The sequence below is a fragment of the Pristiophorus japonicus genome, chromosome 4 (genome assembly GCF_044704955.1).
Source record: "Pristiophorus japonicus isolate sPriJap1 chromosome 4, sPriJap1.hap1, whole genome shotgun sequence".
Classification (NCBI taxonomy): Eukaryota; Metazoa; Chordata; class Chondrichthyes; family Pristiophoridae; genus Pristiophorus; species Pristiophorus japonicus.
The window spans coordinates 55,376,159-55,403,275 of NC_091980.1; the positions used below are offsets into that span (position 1 = coordinate 55,376,159).

General features: G+C 42.9%; 1 protein-coding gene across 2 annotated transcripts in view; it reads left to right on the top strand.

Annotated features, from left to right (window-relative positions):
• Window positions 1-1,706: 1,706 nt before the first annotated feature.
• The window catches only part of LOC139262912 (ubiquitin-conjugating enzyme E2 A-like), a 29,432-nt gene continuing 4,021 nt past the window's right edge, over window positions 1,707-27,117 (top strand). The window contains exons 1-5 of one of the 2 annotated variants that reach the window (XM_070878195.1): window positions 1,709-1,951; window positions 7,591-7,671; window positions 13,387-13,412; window positions 15,292-15,381; window positions 21,659-21,747. In XM_070878195.1, the coding sequence (XP_070734296.1) occupies window positions 1,908-1,951; window positions 7,591-7,671; window positions 13,387-13,412; window positions 15,292-15,381; window positions 21,659-21,747 (330 nt within the window). In that variant the 5' untranslated portion in view covers window positions 1,709-1,907. Of the gene's footprint in view, window positions 1,952-7,590; window positions 7,672-13,386; window positions 13,413-15,291; window positions 15,382-21,658; window positions 21,748-27,117 lie in introns of both variants that reach the window. The other variant, XM_070878196.1, reaches the window with a different exon arrangement.

Sequence of the window (27,117 nt, forward strand, 5' to 3'; positions counted from 1 at the left end):
GTTGGTATTTCTCCAGCGACTTGGGGTGTCTACTGTACATGGTCCATGTTTCGGAGCCATACAGGAGGGCGGGTATTACTACAGCCCTGTAGACCATGAGCTTGGTGGCAGATTTGAGAGCCTGGTCTTCAAATACTCTTTTACTTGGGCAGCCTGTCCTTACTGCACAGCACCGTTCCCAGTCATCAAGGTCCACGGCATGCCCTGGACAACGTGGACCACTTCTCATATCTCGGGAGCCTCCTATCAACAACAGCAGGCATTGACGACGAGATCCAACACCGCCTCCAGTGCGCCAGTGCAGCTCGACATAACGTTTGAGGAACACCACCTCATTATTCAATTAGGCACTTTACAGCCTTCTGGACTCAACATCGAGTTCAACAATTTTAGACCATAACCTCTGCCCCTTATTTTTTCACATGGCAGCTGTTGATGATTCTGCCATTCCCATTTACACTTCTTCTAGACTCATCCTTTGTTTCTTTACTTGTCCAATTCATACATTTTGCCATTTAATCACTCCTGCCTTCCACCCTATCACAAACCTTCCCTTTTGTTTTTTTCCTTCCCTCCACCTTTTCCCTGCCCCTGCTGAAAATCTACATAAGGACATAAGAAATTGGAGTAGGCCATTTGCTCCCTTGAGCCTACTCCGCCATTCAATAAGATCATGGCTGGTCTGGTCTTGGGCTCAGCTCCACTTTCCTACCTGCTCCCCATCTGTTACATCTCTAACTTATTCCAGTTCTGACAAAAGATCATCGACCTTAAACAGATGCTGAGTGTTTCCAGCATTTTCTGTCTTTATTTCAGATTTCCAGCATCTGCAGTATTTTGCTTTTGTATTCCTCGTCATAAATGTCACTTCTGAAATGGTGTCAACTCTGGAGCAGAATATATTTAGTGAGGACAGGTTAAAACGAACCAAGAGTACAGCGGGCGTGCTTTGCTGCGTTCTACATTTAAAATAACATTATTTACTCCAATTCAGCGACGGGTAGTGCAGAAGGAGTTATCCCCGAATGACTCCCCTCTTCAAATAACCACTTCAAAATAATTCCGCAGTGTGAGAGCAGGCTCGGTTGAATATATTTCATCATCTTCCGCCCCCACCCAGGAAACAACCACTTGGCTTCCGAGAAGTCAACGCCACAGTTGCTGGTTACATCCTCCACCTGGGAGCGCCGCTTGTCGCCAAGTCTCCACCCCACGGCCACCCCTCCGTTGCCAAGTGACGCCCTGATGTTCTCAGAAACTTCGATTGCGTAAGAAGCCGGGTGAGCCGGTGTTTGGTGACGCGACAGCTTTATCTACGGCAGGAAGGGGGGAGTATTCTTTCCTGCATAGAACTGATTAAAGGATAACAAGTAGAAAACAGGTTAGTTCCTAATATAATTATATTAAAAATTTATATCTGGCTTTGTGCAAAATCCAAGCTGACAGACACCACAAAGAAAGTTGAATACAAATGTCCGTAGATAAATAATTCCCTCACCACCATGTTAAAATGGGCCAAGCCGCAATAATCTTTTTCCTCTTTTCCTGTTCGATTTGTGCGCGCGTCAGTGATTGGGTGAATTATGATTGGATAGGGTGGGACGTAGGCTGGTTTTGATTGGTATATTAGTCTTGAAAATTGATTGGTCATTGCGGTGGTTGTATCGGTAAAGTGATTGGTTGGGTAAGTTAGTGCCGGGTAGTGATTGGTTAACCGTGACGGAACGGTCCCTACCGGCCGAGGAGGTTGCTGTTTACTGGGAGCAGAAGCGGGGCGGTGGGGAGCGGCGCTGGGCCGAAGCCGGAACAGAGCGGGCGGACCTAGGGGTTCTTTGTTACTGTGAATCTGGGAGAACATTTAAATAAATAACCGCATAGTGACTTGCCGCGGTTCGACTGTCGACATTATGTCCACTCCTGCGAGACGGCGGCTGATGAGGGACTTTAAAAGGTGAAAACGAATTGGGCCGTGTACGGGAGTTTGTAAAGTGTTTCGGGCGGCTCCCGGGGGGGTGCCCAATCTGGGGATGCTGGTTAAACTGACGTGTGCCAGGCCTGCGATGCCAGCCAGGCCTCTCGTGTTGCTCCAGCTCAGCGTGTGCCGTGTCTGTGGGTGCTGGTTTGTACCAGACCTGTGGTGTTGGGAAGGTGCAGTAAAGGATACCCAACCAAAGGGTTAGATTTCTGCTAGCAAGTGTGGATTTACCATTCCCTTTGTTCCGTGAAATAGCTAATAAAGCAACTTTAAAGTTGATTGCGATTCCTTCAAATTGGAGAAAATATCAACATATATGAATGTGATTTTATATATTATTGTAGGAAAATATGCCAACATTTTGCAGTACTTTTCCCTCCACCCAATTTTCTCTCCTGCTGGATGTATGGTTCCACAGATGCCAGCTGCCCTCCACTGCCTTGTCTAGATTGCCATCCGTCCTTTGTGAGCCTGGACAATATATGCTGGCGCAATTCTATCTCACGCTTTACAGCAAGGGCCACAAGCAAATGAGTGTTGTGGTTTGAGACACCGAGATCATTAAGGATGCGATATAAGTGAAACTTATTGTTTAAAGCTAAATAAAATGCCTGAACTGCTGAGATTAGTTCATTCAACACTGTTCATTGCACCAGGGACCTTGCTGGTCCTTGTGGCTCAATGCCACACTGGATAATGTGTTCACTGATTAACAATCAGAGTATGAATCTGGTGTGATTCTTAAATCACCTCGTTAAGAGCAACACTACTGCCAAATGTGTAACCACCAGTTCTTCACCCTAGTATCATGTCATTCAAAATGACCTCCAGATGCTAGCCGCATTTGGAAATAAAAAAATTCCAATTGCATTGCTGAATGTTTTCACAGTTCAAGTGGACATAGCGGAAATATCCTTCTACTTCGTCCTGAGGCAGCACTGAACATGATGTGCTATTTGTAAAAACATAGTGATTTAAAAAATAAATCTCTGGCTGGGTATGTAGAACTTTTGTGTGTGTATGTGGGAATGATTGTATATTTTCTTTGCACAGTACACTTTCCTGTCAACTGATGTAACTAGAACATCAGCATTTTTAAGTTGCTCTTCATATGCGAAAGCTACAAACCAAAACTGAACCAAATTAGTGGCAGTTGATGGTAAGGGAACAAGTGGTTGCAAGTGCTACCAGAATGCATTGAAACTTTTATTTCTTCTGCGAGTTTCCTACAATGATAGAAATTTACAGCACAGAAGGAGACCATTTTGGCCCATCCTGTCCGCACCGGCCGACACAGAGCTATCCAGCCTAATCCCACTTTCTAGCTCTTGGTGCGTAGCCTTGTAAATTACGGCATCCAAGCACCCTTTAAATGTGGTGAGGGCTTCTACCTCTACCACCCTTTCAGGCAATGAGTTCCAGACCCCAACCACCCTCTGGGTGAAAAACTTTCCCCTCAAATCCCTTCTAAATCTCCTACCAATTACTTTAAATCTATGCCCCCTGGTTGTTGACCCCTCTGCTAATGGAAATAGATCCTTCCCATCCACTCTATCCAGACCCCTCAATTTTATGCTCCCCTCAGCCTCCTCTGTCCCAAAGATCACAAACCCAGCCTATCCAGTCTTTCCTCATAGCTAAAATTCTTCAGTTTAGGCAACATCCTTGTAAATCTCCTCTACCCTCTCGAGTGCAATCACATCTTTCCTGTAATGTAGTGACCAGAACTGCACACAGTACTCTAGCTGTGGCCTAACTAGTGTTTTATACAGTTCAAGCATAACTTCCCCCCCCCCCCCCACCTGCTCTTGTTTCTATGCCTCGGCTAATAAAAGCAAGTATTCCGTATGCTGCCTTAACCACCTTATCTACCTGGCTTGCTACCTTCAGGGATCTGTGGACATGCACTCCAAGGTCCCTTTGTTCCTCTACATTTGTGTCCTACCATTTAATGTGGATTCCTTTGTCTTGTTAGCCCTCCCCAAATGCATTATCTCACACTTCTCCTCCAGATTGAATTCCATTTGCTCACCTGACCATTCCATTGATATCTTCCTGCAGTCTACAGCTTTCTTCTTCATTATCAACCACACAGCCAGTTTTTGTATCAACTGCAAACTTTTTGATCATACCCCCTACATTCAGTACTGAATCCTGCAGAACCCCACTGGAAACTGCCTTCCAGTCACAAAAACACCCATCAACCATTACTCTTTGCTTCCTGCCTCTGAGCCATTTTTGAATCCAACTTGACACTTGCCTTGGATCCCATGGGCTTTTACTTTTGTGACCAGTCTGCCATGTGGGGCCTTTTCAAAACCCTTGCTCAAATCCATATACACTACATCAAACGCACTACCCTTTGGGAAGTTCACTATATTTAAAAAAAAAAAAATAACTTGCATTTATGTAGTTTCTTTCATATCCTCAGTTCATTCCAAAGCTCTTCAAAATCAGTTATATTTGAACTGTAGTCGCTGTTTTGTAGGCCCTGTTTTTTTAATCAGCAATGTGCCTGGCATGGATCGTGAAATCAAGATACTAAGAAATCTGCACTCAAGATTTATGTTTGCCCAATATGGAATGGGCAAACATCTCACGTACCCAAGGCAGAGATTAGGTACAGCTTGGCAAAGCGCAGCCTTGGGGCCCCCTTCCCATATAATTAAAAAAAAAATTAAAACCATGCAGCTTACTAGAAGCTTGCTGATGTCCAATCAAAGGTTTGCATTGAATGGTTATCTGCAGGCAAGTATAAAGTATCTTGGTCCCTAGTGACAGGCTGGCTACTACTGGTGTCATTAGCGAGGTCAGCTGCTCAATCATTAATAGTACTGCGGACCTCCCTGGTTCAGGAATCAGATTACTGAGTCTACCACAGAGGATTGACTTGGTTCCTTGCCTACATCACTGCACTTTTCATCTTGGAGCCACCTCTTTGGCAACCACATCTTGCTTAACTTGTTAAAGAAACTGCAATATAATAACATTTACACAACACTTTTATTAAAGTAGATAAACTTCTCAAGGCACTCCACCGAGAAGGGGGGCAGTGGGGAGAAGTAGGAGTGACATGGCTTTTGGTTAGGCTTTTAAAGGCCATGAGAAAAGAAGTGAGATGGTGGGACTTTCAGTGAGTGGGGTCATGATGGCTGAAGGCTCAGTCACCAATAGTGGAGCGGAGGAAGGGCATATGTAAAGGAGGCCAAACTCCGAGTACAATAGGGAATATAAAGCTGGAGATTATGGAGCTCGGGTGGGATGAGACCACTGAGTGATTTATAAAGGAGGATGAGGATTTTAAATTGGTGAGATGTAGACTTGCAGTAGTGGTTTTTCTCCCCAGCAACACATTTTCAGTTCATAATCTCTGCTGTGCATCCTCCCGGGCAGTTTAAGCAGTAGTGGTGAAGGACTAGAAACAAATGATCTTTCCTCGGCTACAGATTGTGTTTATCACAGGGATACCAGGAAAATAAGTGTTTCACTTTTTAGGTACATGTACTGCTCAGAACATTTTGTCATCTCCTTTGGTGCCAGTCCTGTATTCCAATGTTCCTTGTTGAATCAGGAATTAAGTCTTGTAAATCTATTTTCTGTATCTCACAATGTAGTCTGACATTTTAAAAATCATTTTAATTGTCTTCTCTTCAACTTCCTCTCCCAAGACTTTGACTGTTTTTCTTGGCTCTGATCCTTCACCCAAGTAACTATAATTCATATGTGATCTGTGAGAATGAGTGCATACAAACTATTGGACAGTATAGGATCCTGTGCCACATCCATACGTGCACTTCCAGCGGGAGTTAATGTAGAGCCATCTGTGGGAACCGTGGACAATTTTTTTTCCTTCACCCCCCCCCCCCCCTCCCCCCTTCTTTTCTTTACTCATGGGTACTGAGACCCTACCTACCATCACTTCAACTTAGCACAGACTGAGGGATTGAACCTGGGACCTAATATCTGTATGGCTTAGAAGTAAAGAGTCTTGTCTTGAACGATCAGAGGAACCTATATATTGATTCTTTGAGAGGGGTAATTGTTTGTAGATTAGTTGCCAGTTATAAAACTATTGAAAGTGCAGTAATGTGGACCACCATGTTAAAGCTACAGCTCCAAGGCTGGTGAGATATGGATTCATGTTTGCAAAACTGTTTTGGCCTCCTGATCTCTGTTGTGGTGCCAGATGGAGGTAATAAACAGAGTCAGGTCTTTTTACTGAGAGGGAGAAATATGAGGAAGAAGTTATCACCAAACAGTCCCTGAACACCATTGGGGTGTGCAGACTTTTAGACTCTGTTTCCCTGCCGCTCCCCCTTCCCCCCCCCCCCCTCCCCCCACGGCTACATGTCCCAAGTAGAGAAGAAATAGTTGAAGGAAGTAGGAGGAGAGAAAGTTGCAGGAGACAAGGTTCTTCTGGGGATCCAGCTAAGGTACATTGTTGGAGCAGAGTTGATTGAGTTTTACTTTGAAGCTAGCTGTGATGTATCCTACCTGCAAGTACTTAATGATGTAAGTAGAGAGCCTTGCCCTGAAACTAACCTACTAACCCGTGAACTTCATGAAATGGGAGCAGTGTAGAAAAAAATGTAACTATCAAACATAATTCACAAAACAAATATGCTCATTTGCCCCAAAACCCAAACCAGAATGATGTTTTGTGTACTTTTCGTATACTGCTGCTTCCACTCTGTAACATGTGTATTGTGAAACTGAGTGAAAGCGATTTTAAAAATGTGACATTTACAGATAGCATAAACTAAATACGTAATGATATCAAGTAACCAACGTCTTGTTTGACATGTTTAAATAGAGGACATGGGATTTTAACTGTGTTTAATCCCATGAGTGATTAAGCTCTGCCTCTATTTATACTGTCCATTTTCTAAAAATAACTTGGTTTAAAATCTATTTTTGAGACTATTATGAACATGGAGGATGTTCCAGTAATTCCTGTAGTGATATGAGTTGGTTTTCATTGCTCCTAAGTTTTGTGAGCCTAAGCAACAACTTCGCTGAATTGGGGAAGGTTTATAATCATGCGGCAAGTTAAAATTTTCAGCTCTGATACCTCAGTATTGTAAAATAACTCTCTGACTGACAAAATATGGGGCAGTGTTAGGGGCTAAACACAGCATTGGTTGACTGTTCTGCCACAGGAATTGGCAGGGCATGACAAGTCTGTAATCTTAGGCGATCTGCTGCTCTTGGAGAGCGAAAACATTGTATGGCACCCACCCAAGTGGCTGCCTTGAGCATAATGTGTTGATGCCTGAGAACAAGTTTTGCTCTGCCTTCCCTATTTTGGTATGGAGAGGTGGAATTGCATGGTTCACATCTTAAAAAAATCTTGGACAAAACAACATTTATGATCAGAGAATCATGTGTGGATGGGTGATTTTAAATATACTTATTCAAGTGGGTGCGATTTAATCAACAAGTTGCATGCATGCCATGCCCTCTGGAAATCTGTGTGTAAGGCTCCCCTTGTGCAACAAGACCCACTGAGAGTGGAGTAATTATCTGTTTATTATTCTGTTTAAGCCTTATTACAAGTTATCATTAACGAATCAGAATGTTACATTTGCGTTTTAAAATGTACTGTGTCTGACTAGGCTGCAAGAGGATCCTCCGGCTGGTGTTAGCGGTGCACCTTCTGACAATAATATAATGTCCTGGAATGCAGTTATATTTGGGTGAGTAATTAGAGGCAGAGTGGATGGGGGTGGTACACTTTGCTTTGCTTTTAGTGTTAACTAAGGGATGGGGCCAAACAAAAACATCCAGCATTTCTCTGGAAAAGACTGAACAGAGCTCAAGCACCCACTTACTCGACTCATAACTGCTACCATTGGAACAGAGGGAGAATGTTTGATTAAATACTTGATGGTAAGTACCTGTCTCCATTCAATTCACCCATTGACTTATTTTCACCTATAACAACATGTTCCCTAAGTGAGTGCTTTGAATTGGAACATAGGTGATTGCAGTTGGGTTACTGAGATCTGTGTGGGTTGTGGAGAGAGGGGTAAACCATCAGCAAAAAGAAAATGCTCCTTCATTTCACCAAGAGCTTTATATGTATCATACAGACTTTGCACAAAGCAAGGCAATACTTGACGATTACAGCTATAAATACACCAAGCATAGATAATTTTACACCAAGGCGCTTCAAGCTTTTAAAATATATATTTGCAGAAGGATGGTGCAGTGGGTATTGTTGTTTCACTGCTGATACCTGGGTTAAAATCCCTAAGGAAGAATCCCGCTCAGACTAATGGAATAGAAACATCGAAAATAGGTGCAGGAGTAGGCCATTCAGCCCTTCGAGCCTGCACCACCATTCAATAAGATCATGGCTGATCTTTCACCTCAGCACCCCTTTCCTGCTTTCTCTCCATACCCCTTGATCCCTTTACCGGTAAGGGCCATATTTAACTCCCTCTTTAATATAGCCAATGAACTGGCATCAACAACTCTCTGCGGTAGGGAATTCCACAGAGTAACAACTCTCTGAGTGAAGAAGTTTCTCCTCATTCCTGTCCTAAATGGCTTACCCCTTATCCTTAGACTGTGTCCCCTGGTTCTGGACTTCCCCCAACATCGGAAACATTCTTCCCGCATCTAACCTGTCCAGTCCCGTCAGAATTTTATATGTTTCTATGAGATCCCCTTTCATCCTTCTAAACTCCAGTGAGTAAAGGCCCAGTCGATCCAATCTCTCCTCATATGTCAGTCCAGCCATCCCGGGTATCAGTCTGGTGAACCTTCGCTGCACTCCCTCAATAGCAAGACCGTCCTTCCTCAGATTAGGAGACCAAAACTGAACACAATATTCCAGGTGAGGCCTCACCAAGGTCCTATACAACTGCAGTAAGACCTCCCTGCACCTGTACTCGAAACCCCTAGCTATGAAGGCCAACATGCCATTTGCCGCCTTCACCGCCTGCTGTACCTGCATGCCAACTTTCAACGACTGATGTACCATGACACCCAGGTCTCGTTGCACCTCCCCTTTTCCTAATCTGCCGCCATTCAGATAATATTCTGCCTTCCTGTTTTTGCCCCCAAAGTGGATAACCTCACACTTCACATTATACTGCATCTGCTATGCATTTGCCCACTCACCTAACCTGTCCAAGTCACCCTGCAGCCTCTTGGCCTCCTTCTCACAGCTCACACCCCGCCACTCAGTTTAGTGTCATCTGCAAACTTGGAGATTTTACACTCAATTCTTTCATCCAAATCATTGATGTATTTTGTAAATAGCTGGGGTCCGAGCACTGAGCCCTGCGTCACCCCACTAGTCACTGCCTGCCATTCTGAAAAGGACCCCTTTATCCCGACTCTCTGCTTCCTGTCTGACGTTCTCTATCCACGTCAGTACATTACCCCCAATACCATGTGCTTTAATTTTTCACATTAATCTCTTGTGTGGGACCTTGTCAAAAGCCATAACACACCACATCCACTGGTTCTACCTTCTACTCTACTCTACTCTACTAGTTACATCCTCAAAAAATTCCAGAAAATTTGTCGAGCATGATTTCCCTTTCATAAATCCATGTTGACTCGGACCGATCCTGTTACTGCTTTCCAAATGCGCTGTTATTTCATCTTTAATAATTGATTCCAACATTTTCCCCACTATTGATGTCAGGCTAACCGATCTATAATTACCCATTTTCTCTCTGCCTCCTTTTTTAAAAAAGGGGTGTTAATTAGCTACCCTCCAGTCCATAGGAACTGATGCAGAGTCGATAAACTGTTGGAAAATGATCACCAATGCATCCACTATTTCTAGGGCCACTTCCTTAAGTACTCTGGGATACAGGCTATCAGGCCCCGGGGATTTATTGGCCTTCAATCCCATCAATTTCCCGCCTAAAGGATATCCTTCAGTTCCTCCTTCTCACCAGACCCTCGGTCCCCTAGTATTTCCGGAAGGTTATTTGTGTCTTCCTTCGTGAAGACAGAACCAAAGTATTTGTTCAACCATTTCTTTGTTCCCCATTATAAATTCACCTCACTCTGACTGCAAGGGACCTACGTTTGTCTTCACTAATCTTTTTCTCTTCACATAGCTATAGAAGCTTTTGCTGTCAGTTTTTATGTTCCCGGCAAGCTTCCTCTCATACTCTATTTTCCCCCTCCTAATTAAACCCTTTGTCCTCCTCTGCTGAATTTTAAATTTCTCCCAGTCCTCAGGTTTGCTGCTTTTTCTGGCCAATTTATATGCCTCTTCCTTGGATTTAACATTATCCTTAATTTCCCTTGTTAGCCACGGTTGAGCCATCTTCCCCGTTTTATTTTTACTCCAGACAGGGATGTACAATTGTTGAAGTTCATCTATGTGATCTTTAAATGTTTGCCATTGCCTATCCACCGTCAACCCTTTAAGTATCATTCGCCAGTCTATTCTAGCCAATTCACGTCTCATACAATCGAAGTTACTTTTCCTTAAGTTCAGGACCCTAGTCTCAATTAACTGTGTCACTCTCCATCTTAATGAAGAATTCTACCATATTATGGTCACTCTTCCCCAAGGTGTCTCGCACAACAAGATTGCTAATTAGTCCTTTCTCATTACACATCACCCAGTCTAGGATAGCCAGCCCTCTAGTTGGTTCCTCGACATATTGGTCCAAAAAACCATCCCTAATGCACTCCAGGAAATCCTCCTCCACCGTATAGGCTACCAGTTTGGTTAGTCCAATCTATATGTAGATTAAAGTCGCCCATGATAACTGCTGTACCTTTATTGCATGCATCCCTAATTTCTTGTTTGATGCTGTCCCCAACCTCACTACTACTGTTTGGTGGTCTGTACACAACTCCCACTAGCGTTTTCTGCCCTTTGGTATTCCACAGTTCCACCCATACAGATTCCACATCATCCAGGCTTATGTCCTTCCTTACTATTGTGTTAATTTCCTCTGAGAGTCTTCCACCTGTAAGAATCTTACATGAAATAAGTTTACAGCAGTTATAATTGACATCTAAGTAGGTGCAAGTCCAAAGCACAAAGCTTCTCACAATTTGCTACCAAATTTAGCAGCTCCACCCAGAGGAGTCTTGATGGTAGCTGGTGTGTGAAATGGAACCGTCACATCATTCTCAACTTGGAAGGCATCTTTCTTTAAAAAATCACACAAAAAAGATCAGATTTGAGTGCATTAATACCAAAATAAGTATTTTTACTGAATGCATTATTGATTACAAAACGAGTACAGTGAAAAAGACATGAAGCACTTTTGTAGACATGGTGAGCAATATATTCATGGATTATTTCCACTTTTCTCCTCAAGATGTTGAATCATGCATGTACCTTATCCAAATGGCCAAATTTCACCCGTGAGCCCGTACAAGGAATATTAGGGCTATTCTCAATCGTGTCCACTCTTCACCCAATCTCCAGTCATACGCACAGTCCAGTTGGAGTCATTGGATAGTGATGAGGACTGTGAACTTTAGCTGACTTTCTTGTTTTCCCCCTCTCTCGTGTTTCCCCTCTCTAGCCTAAGAATGCTGTGTTCTCAGCACATGCTTGTCCGAAATGAACTCGTTCTGGTCCAAGTCGAGATGTAATCCAGGAACTACCTTGGCCTGGATTTTCTTCTCGGCGGTGAAGGAACGGCACTTGCCGTTCACTTCGCTGACAGCTGCCACAGACTTTGACAGGCTTGTCAGCGGAGATTTCCTCTAATCCGGTGTATTTTCCAACATATGCCCTCTACAGGGCAACTGTGGCGATTGTGAACACAGAAAGCAACAGCGAGTCTCTTCAACCAATCAGATCGAAGAATCCTCACTGAGACATAGTGCACAAACCAGGAAGTATAAAGCAGGAAATATCAATTAGATTTAAATGGTGTCCAGAAAGCGAAATAAAGATTGGGAAATACAGTTGGGATTAAGGGAGAGAGATAAACGACAGAGAAAAAGTAAAATTAATATATTTAAATCTCCAACACTAATTTTCTTGAGGGAATGAGACTCCACACTTGTAATTTTTTAGGGTCAGAGAGGTTGTTCAGTATTTATCACACTATTTAAAGCTCACTCCTGAATGCACCAGCCCAAACTTCACCAGCTGTTTTTAGTGGGGAAGTACAGCAAGTTCATGCCGTTTCAATCATTTCAATGCTGAGTTTATCAGCGAGGACTGCAAAAGCGCATCGTGAGGAGGGCAGGGTCTCTCTGACAACAATTTCCACATTTAACTGCGCATGTGTGTACTCCAGAGTTCCAGTCTGATTTCCTCCATTATAAGGTGGAGCGCTGATAGCCTCGCTGTTATCCTCATTGCAAATTTCAGGCCAATATCTCTGTTCTGTATTGCATCACCTGATCCATTGATTCACAAATGTTGGGAGAACTGTAATGTAGTTATTTTAAAAGTTGCACAGATCCTGTAATTGTTATATACAAATTATTAAAGTAACCAGCTATCGTAAATCATTTCCCACTTTGATTTTTGTTAATTCCAGATAATTCAGCAATTCAATTGAAATAAAAAAAGAAGACTCAAAGATTATTTTCAGAGCTGTAGGTAATTGAATTGTGTAGAAGTTAACCACACAGACTGGGCGGTCCTATGTCCAATCCCTGGGCTGTGTTGGGGCACTACAGTTCATCTCATTGTTCCCATTATCGGACGCTAGCCTGTGACTCCTGTTGGGAAATGTGCATGTGTGTGTATTGGGTGAGATCTGGATCAGGCTTGGCAGTGATGGTCACATGGTTGGGTAGCCTGTCAACATTCAATGCCCAGACTTACACATGAAAAATGGACATTGGAGCATGGTAATACTGCTGCTACATGGTTCTGTACCCCACAATGATTCAACGGTTTCAGGAAAGGAAGGAAGGAAGAAGATTGGAAAAATAACTGTGAGGATCCTTGGACAGGGATGCTCCACTTTTTTTGGTTAGAACAATTAAAGGAAAAATAATAATGACAGTTACTAAGTTGCTCCCATCATTGATAGCTACTAGGACAAATCCTGGTAAACGTGCAATTGGAAACCTAGAACAGAGGAGCAATATTTACAACTTATTCCAGTAATGTTTTAACTATAATTGTTCCTGGTAGACACAACTTGGAGCCAATTCAGAATAGTCATGGGAGGTTAATGTGGCCTATGATGAACATGTCTGTAGTCAAGGTAATCTGTGGATGACTCAGTTGCTCTCACACAGCATGCAGCAGAGCAGTCTTAAATTATAGTTAATTTGCACAATTTATGAACAATATGTTATTGAACTTATTTAAAAAATGTTGCATAAATCTTCCATCGGCTTATTATTTTCTACTCCTTAGGGTGTATGTGACATGTACTGGTCCCTAATGTGTGTTTAATATTTCTAATTCTTGTTTCCTTTCACTTCCTGACTTAATCGACTCCTAGACCTGAAGGAACACCTTTTGAAGATGGTAAGTTAACATTGCTGATCAAAATAAATCCACTCCATGCTTTTTTTTGTTAATTAATTTGGAAAAATAGTGGGAAAAGGGAAGATTAAACTTCTTTGTTCCTTGCACTACACGTCATTCGGAATATTTACTCTAAGATATTTTATTGCAAACTCCAAAACGTTTTCCTCGAGTAAAGATACCCAGGAGATTGAGCGAGAGGATAATAGTTCTAATACATGACTTTGAGAGGGAGATAGTTACAGATCACCCTAGCAACAGTTTAGAAGAATGAGAGGTGATCTCATTGAAACATACAAGATTCTGAAGGGGATTGACAGGGTATATGTTGAGAGTTTGTTTCTCCTGGCAGGAGTTTCTAGAACTAGGGGGCACAGTCTCGGGATAAGGGGGAGGCCATTTAAGGCAGAGATGAGAAGGAATTTCTTCACTCGAGGGTTGTGGATGCTGTCTCTGAATATATTCAAGGCTGAAATAGATAGATTTTTGGAGCCTCAGGGAATCAAGGGATATGGAGATCGGGCTGGAAAGTGGAGTTGAGGTCGATGATCAACCATGATCTTATTGAATGGCAGAGCAGGCTCGAGGGCCGTATGACCTACTCCTGATCCTATTTCTTAGGTGATGTTCAGTCAGTGTGTTCAAGATCGAAGTAAGGCCTTGGGGCTGAAACTTGAAATCCTGTCCATATAACTGTTATGGTCACAACAGCAAAGACACTGCAGCTTGCGGGATGAGTAAAGGCATTGATGTGCGAGAGTTGTAGAAAACTGTAGACTTGTGTGCATATGGATCAGCATGACTGCATTCGGCCAGAGACAACTATATAAGGCAGTGCCAGTTCCAATTTTGATAAGAAAAAGTGTATACTGAGAAGTTTTATTCTAAGGTTTTTTTTAGTAAAGACCAAGAAGATGAATGCAGCCTATGTTCTATCTGCTGCCATACTCTGCTTGTAAATTGTTTCATATATTGAAGAAATAATACTTAGCTTTTAGATTGCTTTTTATGCTGAAGTAAAAAAATTATGGTCCGAAAATTATGGCCTCGCCGGGTGCGTACGATGTGTGCATGCACCCAAAGAGGCTTCGCAAATGCTGGTTCTCGGTGCGTGATGCAATCAAAATTTCTTTTGACAGATCCAACGCATCCCCGGGAGAAGGACATCCATGGGGCAGAGATTTGGGCTATTTGCCCGACTCTTGCCCAGCGCATGTCCTTCAAACTCTTATGTCTTCAAACATAAAGTCTACTTTTGCCAGCATAAGAGTTTTAAAACATAGAAAAATTTAATTTAATCACTAATTTTTACATTAAAACCCCTGTCCATTAAAGTAAATTTATTTTTAACCCTATTTTAAAAAAAAACACAAAAAAAATTATTTGTTTTTCTAAAACATTTAATTACATTCAATTTCAATTCATTTTAAATATGTGAGGTGATTTTTTTTTTATTGTGTTGTTTATTGTTTTTGATGGGTATTCTCATTGATAGTAATGGCAAGCTCGTACAAATGGAGTTCCCATTATTATCAATGAGAATACTACATAGTGATTGGTTGTCCAGACCCACGTGATTCCAGGATTCGCATACGTACCTGGAAAATATGTTCCCGTACGCTGGACTGCGAAACTAGGCCTCCGACCGGAATCCTACGTTCCTCCAGGACCACCAGATATTTTCATTTAACAAAATTCACGTCTGAGTCGTTCGCCTGAAGGAAGCCTCCAAATGCAGTGTTTCCCCCACCAGTGATTCTAACCATCAAATTACTTTGTTACTGAAGTGAACAACAAAGGTTGTTTTTAAATAACATTATCTTGCTTAATAGCTGAGGTTTTTGTTATGTGTAATAGAGAATTATTTTAATGTTTACAGGTACTTTCAAACTGGTTATAGAGTTTACAGAAGAATACCCTAATAAACCTCCAACTGTTAGATTTGTGTCAAAAATGTTCCATCCAAATGGTAAGTGTTGTAAATTCTTGTACAATATACAACTGTCAATTAATCTTTTTCTTAAGATGTCATTGACTCATAATGGGGTATAGGACCATGACAGCTTTCTGGTTTCTCACCCAGTTGACCATTCTTCATGTGCAAGCCTAGATAGTTTGAATTAGATAATTGACAGTGGAAGCCATTAACAGTCTGATCCTGTAGCTTTATGTACCTTTCCAGTAAGGATCTTTGGATACAAATTAGTGGGAACCTTGGTATTTGTTCCCTTTCTTGAATAACCCCACCCCCAAATGTGAGGATTCTGAAACCAATTGTAAAATAAAAACCTGCGTCCATCACTGTCCCAGCTGACTTTGCGTAACTCTGTACAGACCAGGGATCAAACCCTGAGGCTTTCTTTGTCTAGTTCACTACCACACTGGTGGGTTTTTAACCACTGAGCCATCAGAGCAGCTTGCAGATGAGAGAAGAGGAAACCTGCAAAGCGCTTGGGATTTCTGGGTTATAAGAAGGTGTAAGGATGCATGCAGGGAGAACCTATTCCTTCCAGAGACATGTACAACTTGCCCAATCGTGTATCTAGCCGATGCACTCAATTTCCCACCACAGATCACGCTCCAGAAAGATAAAGTTCCCTGAAACTTCTCATTGACCACCAAGAATAATTGAGCAAAACTCCAGAATATTACTCTGACTGGACCATAATTAAACCGAGTTGCTCTGCAGGATATTGAAAGCTAGAATAACTGGATGACGATGTGTATTGGAGCAGTGTAGAGCTGAGTGGAAATTTGCAGGTTTTATTCTCTGTCCCTCAAGATTCCTCTGCTGCTATAGGTGCAAACCACTTCTCCTTAGTGATAGGCCATGCTTATCCATTTTTTGATGTTTAGGAAAAGTGTCATTGCTACCCACTGCCCCCAACCACGCTAGGAATGGTGTGTGGCATCGACTAATTTAATAGAATTTTTGCTTTAGATAAAAATTGCATTGAATACTTAATGCAAAGTATAGAGGGTACCTACTCGGTGAATTACAAAGGAATGATTCAATTTAAGGATTTTAGATTATGTGAAACAGCTATGGCGAAGCCGAATGATTGATGCAGTCGCCTGAATTCCATGTGTTTATACTCCCAACCTTCTCTTTCTTTTGTTTTCCCTGTCCCAGGGCTTTGTTAAGGTCACACTAACAAGCCACCAGAATGTGCATAAGTGACTCAGGGTGACTGTTTCTGCAGTGGTATTTTTTTTTCCCCCTTGCTCTTGCTATGGGGTAACCTGATTGGCATTTCCAACTCCCAACAGCAGAAAAGGTGAGACTGAGAATTCACTTTGGGGATTCAGAGTAATCTTGCATACAGACACTCCATGATGGAGTGTACTGCCTTTTATTTGTTGTAATGTGTCTGATGTTTTTTGACCACGGCAGTTTATCTTCCATGATCACTGTGGATTTCTTTACAGTTGCCGGATTTTGCCACGTGGCATCACTTCATGGCAACTAAGAGAAACAAGTTTTGTGGCTTTTTATATTAATAAAACCTCAAGGCGAGTGGACTGGATGTCTCATTGAATTAGCAGCTAGCCTTTTGCTTCTGGGATTTGACTTGGAATTCAACAAAGACTGAAGGGATGAAAATGTCCTTTCTGCCAGCCATAAGGGTACTACGTGAAGCTGCATGGAGGCCACAACCTGCGAGAGACCATCAGCGGCAGGTTGGGGCCATAAAAGGAGCAGCAAGCGGTGGCCTGGGAACAGCATGGAAGCATGCAACTCCAGGGAGCAGCATGAACTGGTGCAGGAGGGCAACGGCAGCGAAGAGTGACGTCAGCAAGGTCCAGGTCGGTGATTGGCGCATGAGCAGGTACAGCAGGAGCGACAAGATCGGGGCGAAGGAGCTGTGAGAGACTGTGGAGGGATGTGATTGGGGCCCAGGAGAGGTGTGAGTTCGGGGCCAGGGGCCCAGGGGCAGCATGGGCCAGCCCACACTGTGCTTTGTGTGCACACTGGGTCCGTGCAGCAGTGCAGGTCTCCAGTTGCCTTGGATAATCCTTGCCATTGGACCAAGTCCCAGCTCTGTCAAGCCCGTGTAGTGGCTGGTGTGCAACGGCTGGTGTTAATAAAATCCACGCACAGCTATCTTCCATCCTTGAAGATGTAGTTCGGGTTCTTCTTTCAAAACACCTGTGAACTCATCTTTTTTTCTTGCCGTGGAAGCAAGTCATCCTTGTTTCGAGGGACCGCCTATGATGATGATGTGAAGCTTTTAAAGGGAATGTTCTTTGAGTTTAGAACTCAATCTTTATTGCTGTACAGCCTGAAACTGTGGTGCGATGCTTGTTTCCTGTTTATTAGTGTTTTAGATACTAATTCCTCTGCCTGCAACTGTTGTTTCTGCTACTCTGATTTTGTACCATCTCAGACAGGTACGTGGGGCGAAACACTGACAATTAGTAAAAATAAAGTTTGAGGTTTTGGATAAATCTTTGTTGATGATGGGATTTTTTTTTTTAATCGTTCTGGAATATGGTCATCGCTGGCAAAGCCAGCATTTATTGCCCATCCCTAATTGCCCTTGAGAAGGTGGTGGTGAGCCGCCGCCTTGAACCGTTGCAGTCCGTGTGGTGAAGGTGCTCCCACAGTGCGGTTAGGGAGGGAGTTCCAGGATTTTGACCCAGCGACAATGAAAGAACGGCGATATATTTCCAAGTCAGGATGCTGTGTAACTTGAAGGGGAACTTGCAGATGATGGGCAGCAGGCGAATGGGGAGCACCTTGTCCTTCTAGGCAGTAGAGGTCGCAGGTTTGGAAGGTGCTGCCGAAGAAGCCGTGGCGATTTGCTGCAGTGCATCTTATAGATGGTATACACTGTAGCCACGATGCGCTGGTGGTGGTGGATGGAGTGAATGTTGAAGATGGTGGATGGGGTGCCAATCAAGCAGGCTGCTTTGTCCAGGATGGCGTCGAGCTTTTTGAGTGTTGTTGGAGCTGTACTCATCCAGGCAACTCATTCCATCACACTATTAACTTGTGCCTTTGTAGATGGTGGAAAGGCTTCAGGGAGTAAGGAGGTGAGACACTCGTCGCAGAATACCCAGCCTCTGACCTGCTCTTGTTGCCACAGTATTTATGTGGCTGGTCCAGTTAAGTTTCTAGCCAATGGTGACCACCAGACTGTTGATGGTGAGGGATTTGGTGATGGTAAAGCCGTTGAATATCAAGGGGAGATGGTTAGACTCTCGCTTGTTGGAGATGGCCATTGCCTGGCACTTGTGTGGCGTGAATGTTACTTGCCACTTATTAGCCCAAGGCTGAATGTCGTCCAGGTCTTGCTGCATGCGGGCATGGATTGCTTCATTTTCTGAGGAGTTGCAAATGGAACTGAACACTGTGCAATCATCAGCGACCATCCCCACTTCTGATCTTATGATGGGAAGGTCATTGATAAAGCAGCTGAAGATGGTTGGGCCTAGGACACTGCCCTGAAGAACTCCTGCAGCGATATCCTGGGGCTGTGATGATTGACCTCCAGCAACCACAACCATCTTCCTTTGTGCTTGGTATGACTCCAGCCAGTGGAGAGTTTCCCCCCCTGATTCTCGTTGACTTCAACTTTATTAGAGTTCCTTGATGCCATACTCAGTCAAATGCTGCCTTGATGTCCAGGGCAGTCACTCTCGCCTCAGCACTGCAATTCAGCTCTTTTGTCCATGTTTGGACCAAGGTTGTAATGAGGTCTGGAGCTGCGTGGTCCTAGCAAAACCCAAACTGAGCATCGGTGAGCAGGTTATTGGTGAGTAAGTGCCGCTTGATAGCACTGTTGATGATACCTCCATTGCTTTGCTGATGATTGAGAGTAGGCTATGGGGCGGTAATTGGCCGGATTGGATTTGTCCTGCTTTTTGTGGACAGGACATAACTGGGCAGTTTTCCACATTGTTGGATAGATGCCAGTGTTGTAGCTGTACTGGAACAGCTTGGCTAGAGGCGCAGCTAGTTCTGGAGCTCAAGTCTTCAGCACAACAGCCGGGACGTTGTCATGGCCCATAGCCTTTGCTGTGTCAAGTGCGCTCAGCCATTTCCTGATATCACATGGAGTGAATCGAATTGGCTGAAGATTGGCTTCTGTGATGGTGGTAACCTCAGGAGGAGGCTGATATGGATTATCCAGACGGCAATTCTGGCTGAAGACGGTTGCTTCAGCCTTGTCTTTTGCATTTGCGTGCTGGACTTGGCCATCATTGAGGGTGGGGATATTCATGGAGCCTCCTCTTCCCGTTAATTGTTTAATTGTCCACCATCATTCACGACTGGATGTGGCAGGACTGTGGAGCTTTGATCTGATCATTTGATTGTGGGATCGCTTAGCTCTGTTTATAGCCTGCTGCTTCTGCTGTCTAGCATGCAGTGTTGCAGCTTTCCCAGTTTGGTACTTCATTTTTAAGTACGCCTGGTGCTGCTCCCGGCATGCTCTTCTGCACTCCTCATTGAATCAGGGTTGGTACCCTGGCTTGATGGTAATCGTAGAGTGTGGGATATGCCAGGCCTTGAGGTTAGATTGTGACAGAATACAATTCTGCTGCTGCTGATGGTCCATAGTGCCTCATTGATGCCTGGTTTTGAGCTGCTAGATCTGTTCTGAATCTATCACATTTAGTACAGTGGTAGTGCCGCAGGACACGGTGTCATCAGCATGAAGATGAGACTTCGTCTCCACAAGGACTGTGCAGTGATTATTGCTACCAATGCTGTCCTGAACAGATGCACCTGCGACAGGTAGATTGGTGAAGACGAGGTCAAGTAGGTTTTTCCCTGGTGTTGGTTTCTCACCATCTGCTGCGGACCCAGTCTAGCAGCTATGTCCTTCAGGGCTCGGTCAGTAGTGGTGTTACTGAGCCACTCTTGGTGATGGACATTGAAGTTCTCCACCCAGAATACATTCTGTGCCCTTGCTACCTTCAATGCTTCTTCCAAGTGGTGTTCAACATGGAGGAATACTGATTCATCAGCTGTGGGAGGACGGTAGGTGGTAACCAGCAGGCGGTTTCCTTGCCCATGCTTGACCTGAAGCCATGAGACTTCATGTGGTTCGGAGTCAATGTTGAGGACTCCCAGGGCCACTCCCTGCTGACTATATACCACTGTGCCACCAGCTCGAGTGGATCTGACCTGCCAGTGGGACAGGACATACCCAGGGATGGTGATGGAGGAGTCTGGGACATTGACTGATAGGTGTGATTCTGTGAGCTTGACTATAGAGAGCTGTTGGCCTTCCTCTGGGCACACAGAATGCAATAAATGTGGAGTTTTGCTTTTCTGGCAGGGGATTGACATGTGTCATTCAATGTTTGGTATCAATTGAGTCCTTTCTGATGATACTCTGTACATTAAATGCGAGGAACAGGACAGCCATTCAATCCCTGACGATCATCCTCAATGGGTTTTAAACCTTTTTTGTGGTCTGGTTCACAGAGAAATGGCAATTTTTAAAACCCTGAACACATACTATACCTATTTTATTTTGTGCTTGGTATCAGTGCATCTTTGTGCATATTAGGGAGTTTTACTAATGTTTAATTACTGAAGGGAGTTGGACGAGAATTCAGTGCATTGGAGCATCAATACTTGGTGCTGTGAAATGCAAGCATATGTTTTTACCTGTGCTTCTCCAATTTCTGCATTGTCAATCACACCTGTATTGTAGTGGAGAAGTGCTAAGTGGAGCTCATGCCTGGTGTGCTTCTGTGCTTTTTCCTGGTGGCTGGTTTAAAAGCTGCGTAGGCAACTTTTGAGTCTAGTCCAGGCTGGCCACAACACCTTCCCATCGTGCTTGTTCCTATGGCTGTCTGTCCATTTTCAGTAATTTCTGACAAATGGTCTACATCCAAGTTAACTTCTTTTTAGATGCTGATCGGCCTGCTGTTTTTATTTCCAAAATGTTCCATTCAGGTCTTGTATGCAGTCCCAGCGTCTCAGCTTTAGCCTACAGTGTGGTATTTTCCAACTCTGGACCCACTCCGTCACCTTCCAAAGGTTCCATCTCCAGCTATATGGAACACGTGCCCTGATAATTATTACCTTCACTATAACAAACTGTTATTACAAACCCAGCTTCTTAGCACTTCAATGTTGGTTGCAGTTGCTGCCTGGGCAATAGTCAACATCTTGCTTGTACAATATTTTCCAAAAGCAATGGAATAAGCTGGCTGCAGTTGGTGCATAGCGTCATCAATTTTTTACTGTGAGAAACAAAATTCCCTGCAGTGTTCTCTGTTTTCAGTTTATGCAGATGGCAGTATATGCTTAGACATTCTACAGAATCGCTGGAGTCCAACCTATGATGTATCATCAATTTTAACATCTATTCAGGTAATTTTTCTCTCATTAAATGTTATCTCTGATCTATCCACCCAATCTACTAAACTACGTGTCCCTGAAGTCACTTGCAGTCTTCTTCATAGTTAATTTTGTTCTCTTTTTTTTTTATTCCTCTTGCAAATTGATATTGTTACCCCATAGCCAATTCACATCAGATCATTTTATTTATATAATATATTTCTATACAGAGCAGTGATCCCAACACTAACCCTTGTGGAACATCACTGTTTACATCCCTCCAGTCCAAAAAACATCCAGTAAACACTAATTTGTCTTCTGTCCCTTTAAACCAACTTGTTATCCACAATACCGTATTCCCTTTAATACTGTGAGCTTTAATTTTATTAACAAACCTCCAGGGCAGCACCTTATGAACTGCCTTTTGAAAATCCACAAGCATAACATCTGCTGTATTCCCTTTATCAATATACTCCATTATTCCCTCAAAGAACTCCATTTAAAGTTTGTAAGACATGATTTGTCTTTTATAAATCCATGCTGGCAGTTCTTAAGAGGGAGAATGTCTTTCTAAACAATTATTTCATCCTATGCTTTAGCTTCTAGAATCTTACCCACTGCTAATTTAGCGTGACTGGTCTGTAGTTTTCTCCCTCTTGAACAGAGGTGTTACATTGGCAACCCCACATTCCAACCTTCATATCCAAGGATATTTCAATGGCTGTGGTCAGAGCCTCTGCTATTTTCTCTCTGACTCCCTTGACATTCTCTGGTGTGTGCCATCTGAGCTGATGCCTTTATACTTTTGAGTTCCATCAACTTTTTCAGTACTACTTACCTATAGTTATACTATCCAATTGTGCCACCACATTCTCGTGTATCCTTTCATTCCACTGTCACAATTCTTTTGTGAAAACTGGCAAAGTATTCATTGGTATTCCTTTTATCCTCCATGAGAAAATTTCCTTTTTTATTTCTTAATTGGCCCTACCCTTTCTGTAACTGTTTTTTGTTATATACAATCTTTTCTATTTTTGTTTATTTGCTGGCCTTTCTTCATACTACTCTAATCATTTTTACTTTTCTATTTTCTATACTGTGCTTGATTTTTCTTTTGTATTAGCCCTAGATTTGTCATGTCTCTCATTTCAATTATAATTATTCATCTCTGAAATTCCAGCTATCGCTGCAGCCTTGCTTCTACCTAAGGAAATAATAATTTGTATGTTAATCATCGATTTAAAAGTTTCTCACTCTGCACTTTTTTCAGTTAATTACCCATTCTCTGACTCCTCCTCCCCCGCTTCCCAAACTAGGCAACTCCTCTAATCCTGTTTTAATTAGGTGCCTTAACTCCAGTGGTAAAAGGGTTCATCATACTTGACTAATTTGAATTTTGTTTATTTCCTGCACTATGTGGGCATGTGACCCACATCCAACCCTCCTTCAGCTGCAGCCAAATGAGCAGGGAGATTACCAGGCTCTTCCCCTGTTGCAGCGGGTGAGTCATGGCCAGCCCTCATTGTCTAAGGGATGAGGTGTTAAATCGTGGCCCCATCAATCTTCTCGGGTGGCTGTAGAAGATCCTTGGCACTATTCAAAGCAGAGCAGGGGAGTTCTCCCAATAAACTGGCCAATATCTCTCCCTCAAACAATATCACTAAAACCGATTACCTGGTCATTAAACTCATTGTTTGTGGGACCTTGCCATGCACAAATTGGCTCCAACATTTTCCTACATTACAACAGTGACTACATTTCAAAATTACTTCATTGGTTATGAAGCACTTTGAGACATATTGAAGTCGTCACAAGCACTTTATAAATGCAAGTTCTTTTGTGTCACCAAAATTGTGCTGATTGATAGGCAGTTTTGTTCTGTGGAGTCATCCACCCATTAGGAACTTAGCCAAGATTGTCCCCAACTATTTGCGCTGAGATATAAATGTACTTTGTTGTCTGAAATTAAGCTGTATATCCATTGTCCTAAAAAAAACCTCTTCTGCTTCAGAATTAAACACCTAGCAGGAATGTATGGATTTGCTGATCTTTTGTGCTCCTTGTTTTAATCACCTGAGTTCTTCATAAAAATAATTCAAGAACAAAATTGTGACTAAAAGCTATACACATACTTTTTAAGCAAATGAAGAAATTGAAAAAGTTGAATACAATGTCGTTGATTAGAAGGGGGGGCTCTCACATTCACCCTAGACTTATTTGAGATTGATTTTAATTTAATTTAATCTTTTTCACCTCTCCATCTTTCCCCTTTCGCACCAATCTAAAGAAAACAGTTAGTGACAGGCTCAACCTAGTTCCTAGTGCATGAAACAACCCAGAGTCCAACTCTAAATTCAGTCTCGCTACTTGAATGGCTGGATGGTGCAGTATAGAGTATTCTTCAGAGATTGGGGTTAAGGTACATTGTTGAAGCAGATTTGTTGAAACTTTATTCTTCATTTAACTTGTGCTGCACTTCACCTGGGAGTACACAAGACTCCTATTTTGTATATTGTGAAGGAAGAGCAGCTTTGATTGTAATCTTACCTGTTTTAAAATCATATCAAATGTACAGTAATTCCTTCTTTTGTCACATCCCTTTACTCTGACTTAATGAGGTGCCTTAATCCCAGTTAGCACATCATACTTAACTAATTTGAATATTTCTATTTACTGCATAATGCCGTCAAAATAAATGGGAATTTTTCATTACCCAACACTGATATTCCTCACCTTTTTTAGTAAAAATTATCCCCCCAAGTTATCTCCCAACATAGTTGACTTGTGCCCAAGATTGTCCACATGGCAAATTCTAATCCCAACTGCCATAGGGCAGATGCTAAATGGAAACTACAGTGCAAGAGCGAGGAAAAATCACCTGGAATGTTGTCATGGATTTTGTAGCAACTGGTTCCAAATTCTTATTGGCAAAGGTCTGGAAGAAAATCAACTACCCACTGCTTTAGTTGCAGGATGCTGCAGGGCACCTAATTGTTCAGCGGGGAAGGAGACTTTTTAAAAAAGTTTTGTTTACTATACCAATGATATAGGTAAGAAGCAGGAAGAGGTCCTACAAGCTGAATTTAGGGAGCTAGGAGTTAAATTTAAAAAGTAGGACCTCAAAGGTAGTAATCTCTGGATTGCTACCAGTGCCACGTGCTAATCAGAGTAGAGGGAGCAGGATAGTTAGAATAAATACGTGGCTTCAGCAGTGGTGCAAGAGGGAGGGATTCAAATTCCTGGAACATTGGAACCAGTTCTGGGGGAAATGGGACCTGTACAAAAGGGACGGTCTGCATTTGGGCAGGACTGAAACTGATGTCCTGGGGGTAACATTTGCTAATGCAGTTCGGGAGTGTTTAAACTAATATGGCAGGGGGATGGGAACCTATGAAGCGAGATAGGGCACAGTAATATGGAGTCAGAAACAGATGGTAAAAAGCAATAGTGGAAGGCAGAGTAAACAAAGGCAAGAAATAAAAAAGGCCACGCTACGTCATAATTCTAAAAGGACAAAGGGTGTTAAAAAAACAAGCCTGAAGGCTTTGTGTCTTAATGCAAGGAGTATCCATAATAAGGTGGATGAATTAACTGTGCAAATAGATGTTAACAGATATGATGTGATTGGGATTACAGAGACGTGGCTCCAGGATGATCAGGGCTGGGAACTCAACATCCAAGGGTATTCAACATTCAGGAAGGATAGAATAAAAGGAAAAGGAGGTGGGGTAGCATTGATGGTTAAAGAGGAGATTAATGCAATAGTTAGGAAGGACATTAGCTTGGATGATGTGGAATCTATATGGGTAGAGCTGCAGAACACCAAAGGGCAAAAAACGTTAGTGGGAGTTGTGTGCAGACCTTCAAACAGTGGTAGTGATGTTGGGGAGGGCAGGAAATTAGGGGTGCATGCAATAAAGGTGCAGCAGTTATCATGGGTGACTTTAATATGCATATAGATTGGGCTAACCAAACTGGAAGCAATACAGTGGAGGAGGATTTCCTGGAGTGCATAAGTGATGGTTTTCTAGACCAATATGTCGAGGAACCAACTAGGGGGGGGGAGGCTATCTTAGACTGGGTGTTGTGTAATGAGAGAGGATTAATTAGTAATCTCGTGCGAGGCCTCTTGAGGAAGAATGACCATAATATGGTGGAATTCTACATTAGGATGGAGAATGAAACCGTTAATTCAGAGACCATGGACCAGAACTTAAAGAAGGGTAACTTTGAAGGTATGAGGCGTGAATTGGCTAGGATAGATTGGCGAATGATACTTAAGGGGTTGACTGTGGATGGGCAATGGCAGACATTTAGAGACCGCATGGATGAACTACAACAACTGTACATCCCTGTCTGGCGTAAAAATAAAAAAGGGAAGGTGGCTCAACCGTGGCTATCAAGGGAAATCAGGGATAGTGTTAAAGCTAAGGAAGTGGCATACAAATTGGCCAGAAATAGCAGTGAACCCGGGGACTGGGAGAAATTTAGAACTCAACAGAGGAGGACAAAGAGTTTGATTAGGGCAGGGAAAATAGAGTACGAGAGGAAGCTTGCAGGGAACATTAAAACGGACTGCAAAAGTTTCTATAGATATGTAAAGAGAAAAGGTTAGTAAAGACAAACTTGGGTCCTCTGCAGTCAGAATCAGGGGAAGTCATAACGGGGAACAAAGAAATGGCAGACCAATTGAACAAGTACTTTGGTTCGGTATTCACTAAGGAGGACACAAACAACCTTCCGGATATAAAAGGGGTCAGAGGGTCTAGTAAGAAGGAGACACTGAGGGGAAATCCTTATTAGTCGGGAAATTGTGTTGGGGAAATTGATGGGATTGAAGGCCAATAAATCCCCAGGGCCTGATGGACTGCATTCCAGAGTACTTAAGGAGGTGGCCTTGGAAATAGTGGATGCATTGACAGTCATTTTCCAACATTCCATAGACTCTGGATCAGTTCCTATGGAGTGGAGGGTAGCCAATGTAACCCCACTTTTTTTTTTAAAAAGGAGGGAGAGAGAAAACAAGGAATTATAGACCGGTCAGCCTGACATCGGTAGTGGGTAAAATGATGGAATCAATTATTAAGGATGTCATAGCAGCGCATTTGGAAAGAGGTGACATGATGGGTCCAAGTTAGCATGGATTTGTGAAAGGAAAATATTGCTTCACAAATCTTCTGGAATTTTTTGAGGATGTTTCCAGTCGAGTGGACAAGGGAGAACCAGTTGATGTGGTACATTTGGACCTTCAGAAGGCTTTCGACAAGGTCCCACACAAGAGATTAATGTGCAAAGTTAAAGCACATGGGATTGGCGGTAGTGTGCTGACGTGGATTGAGAACTGGTTGGCAGACAGGAAGCAAAGAGTAGGAGTAAATGGGTACATTTCAGAATGGCAGGCAG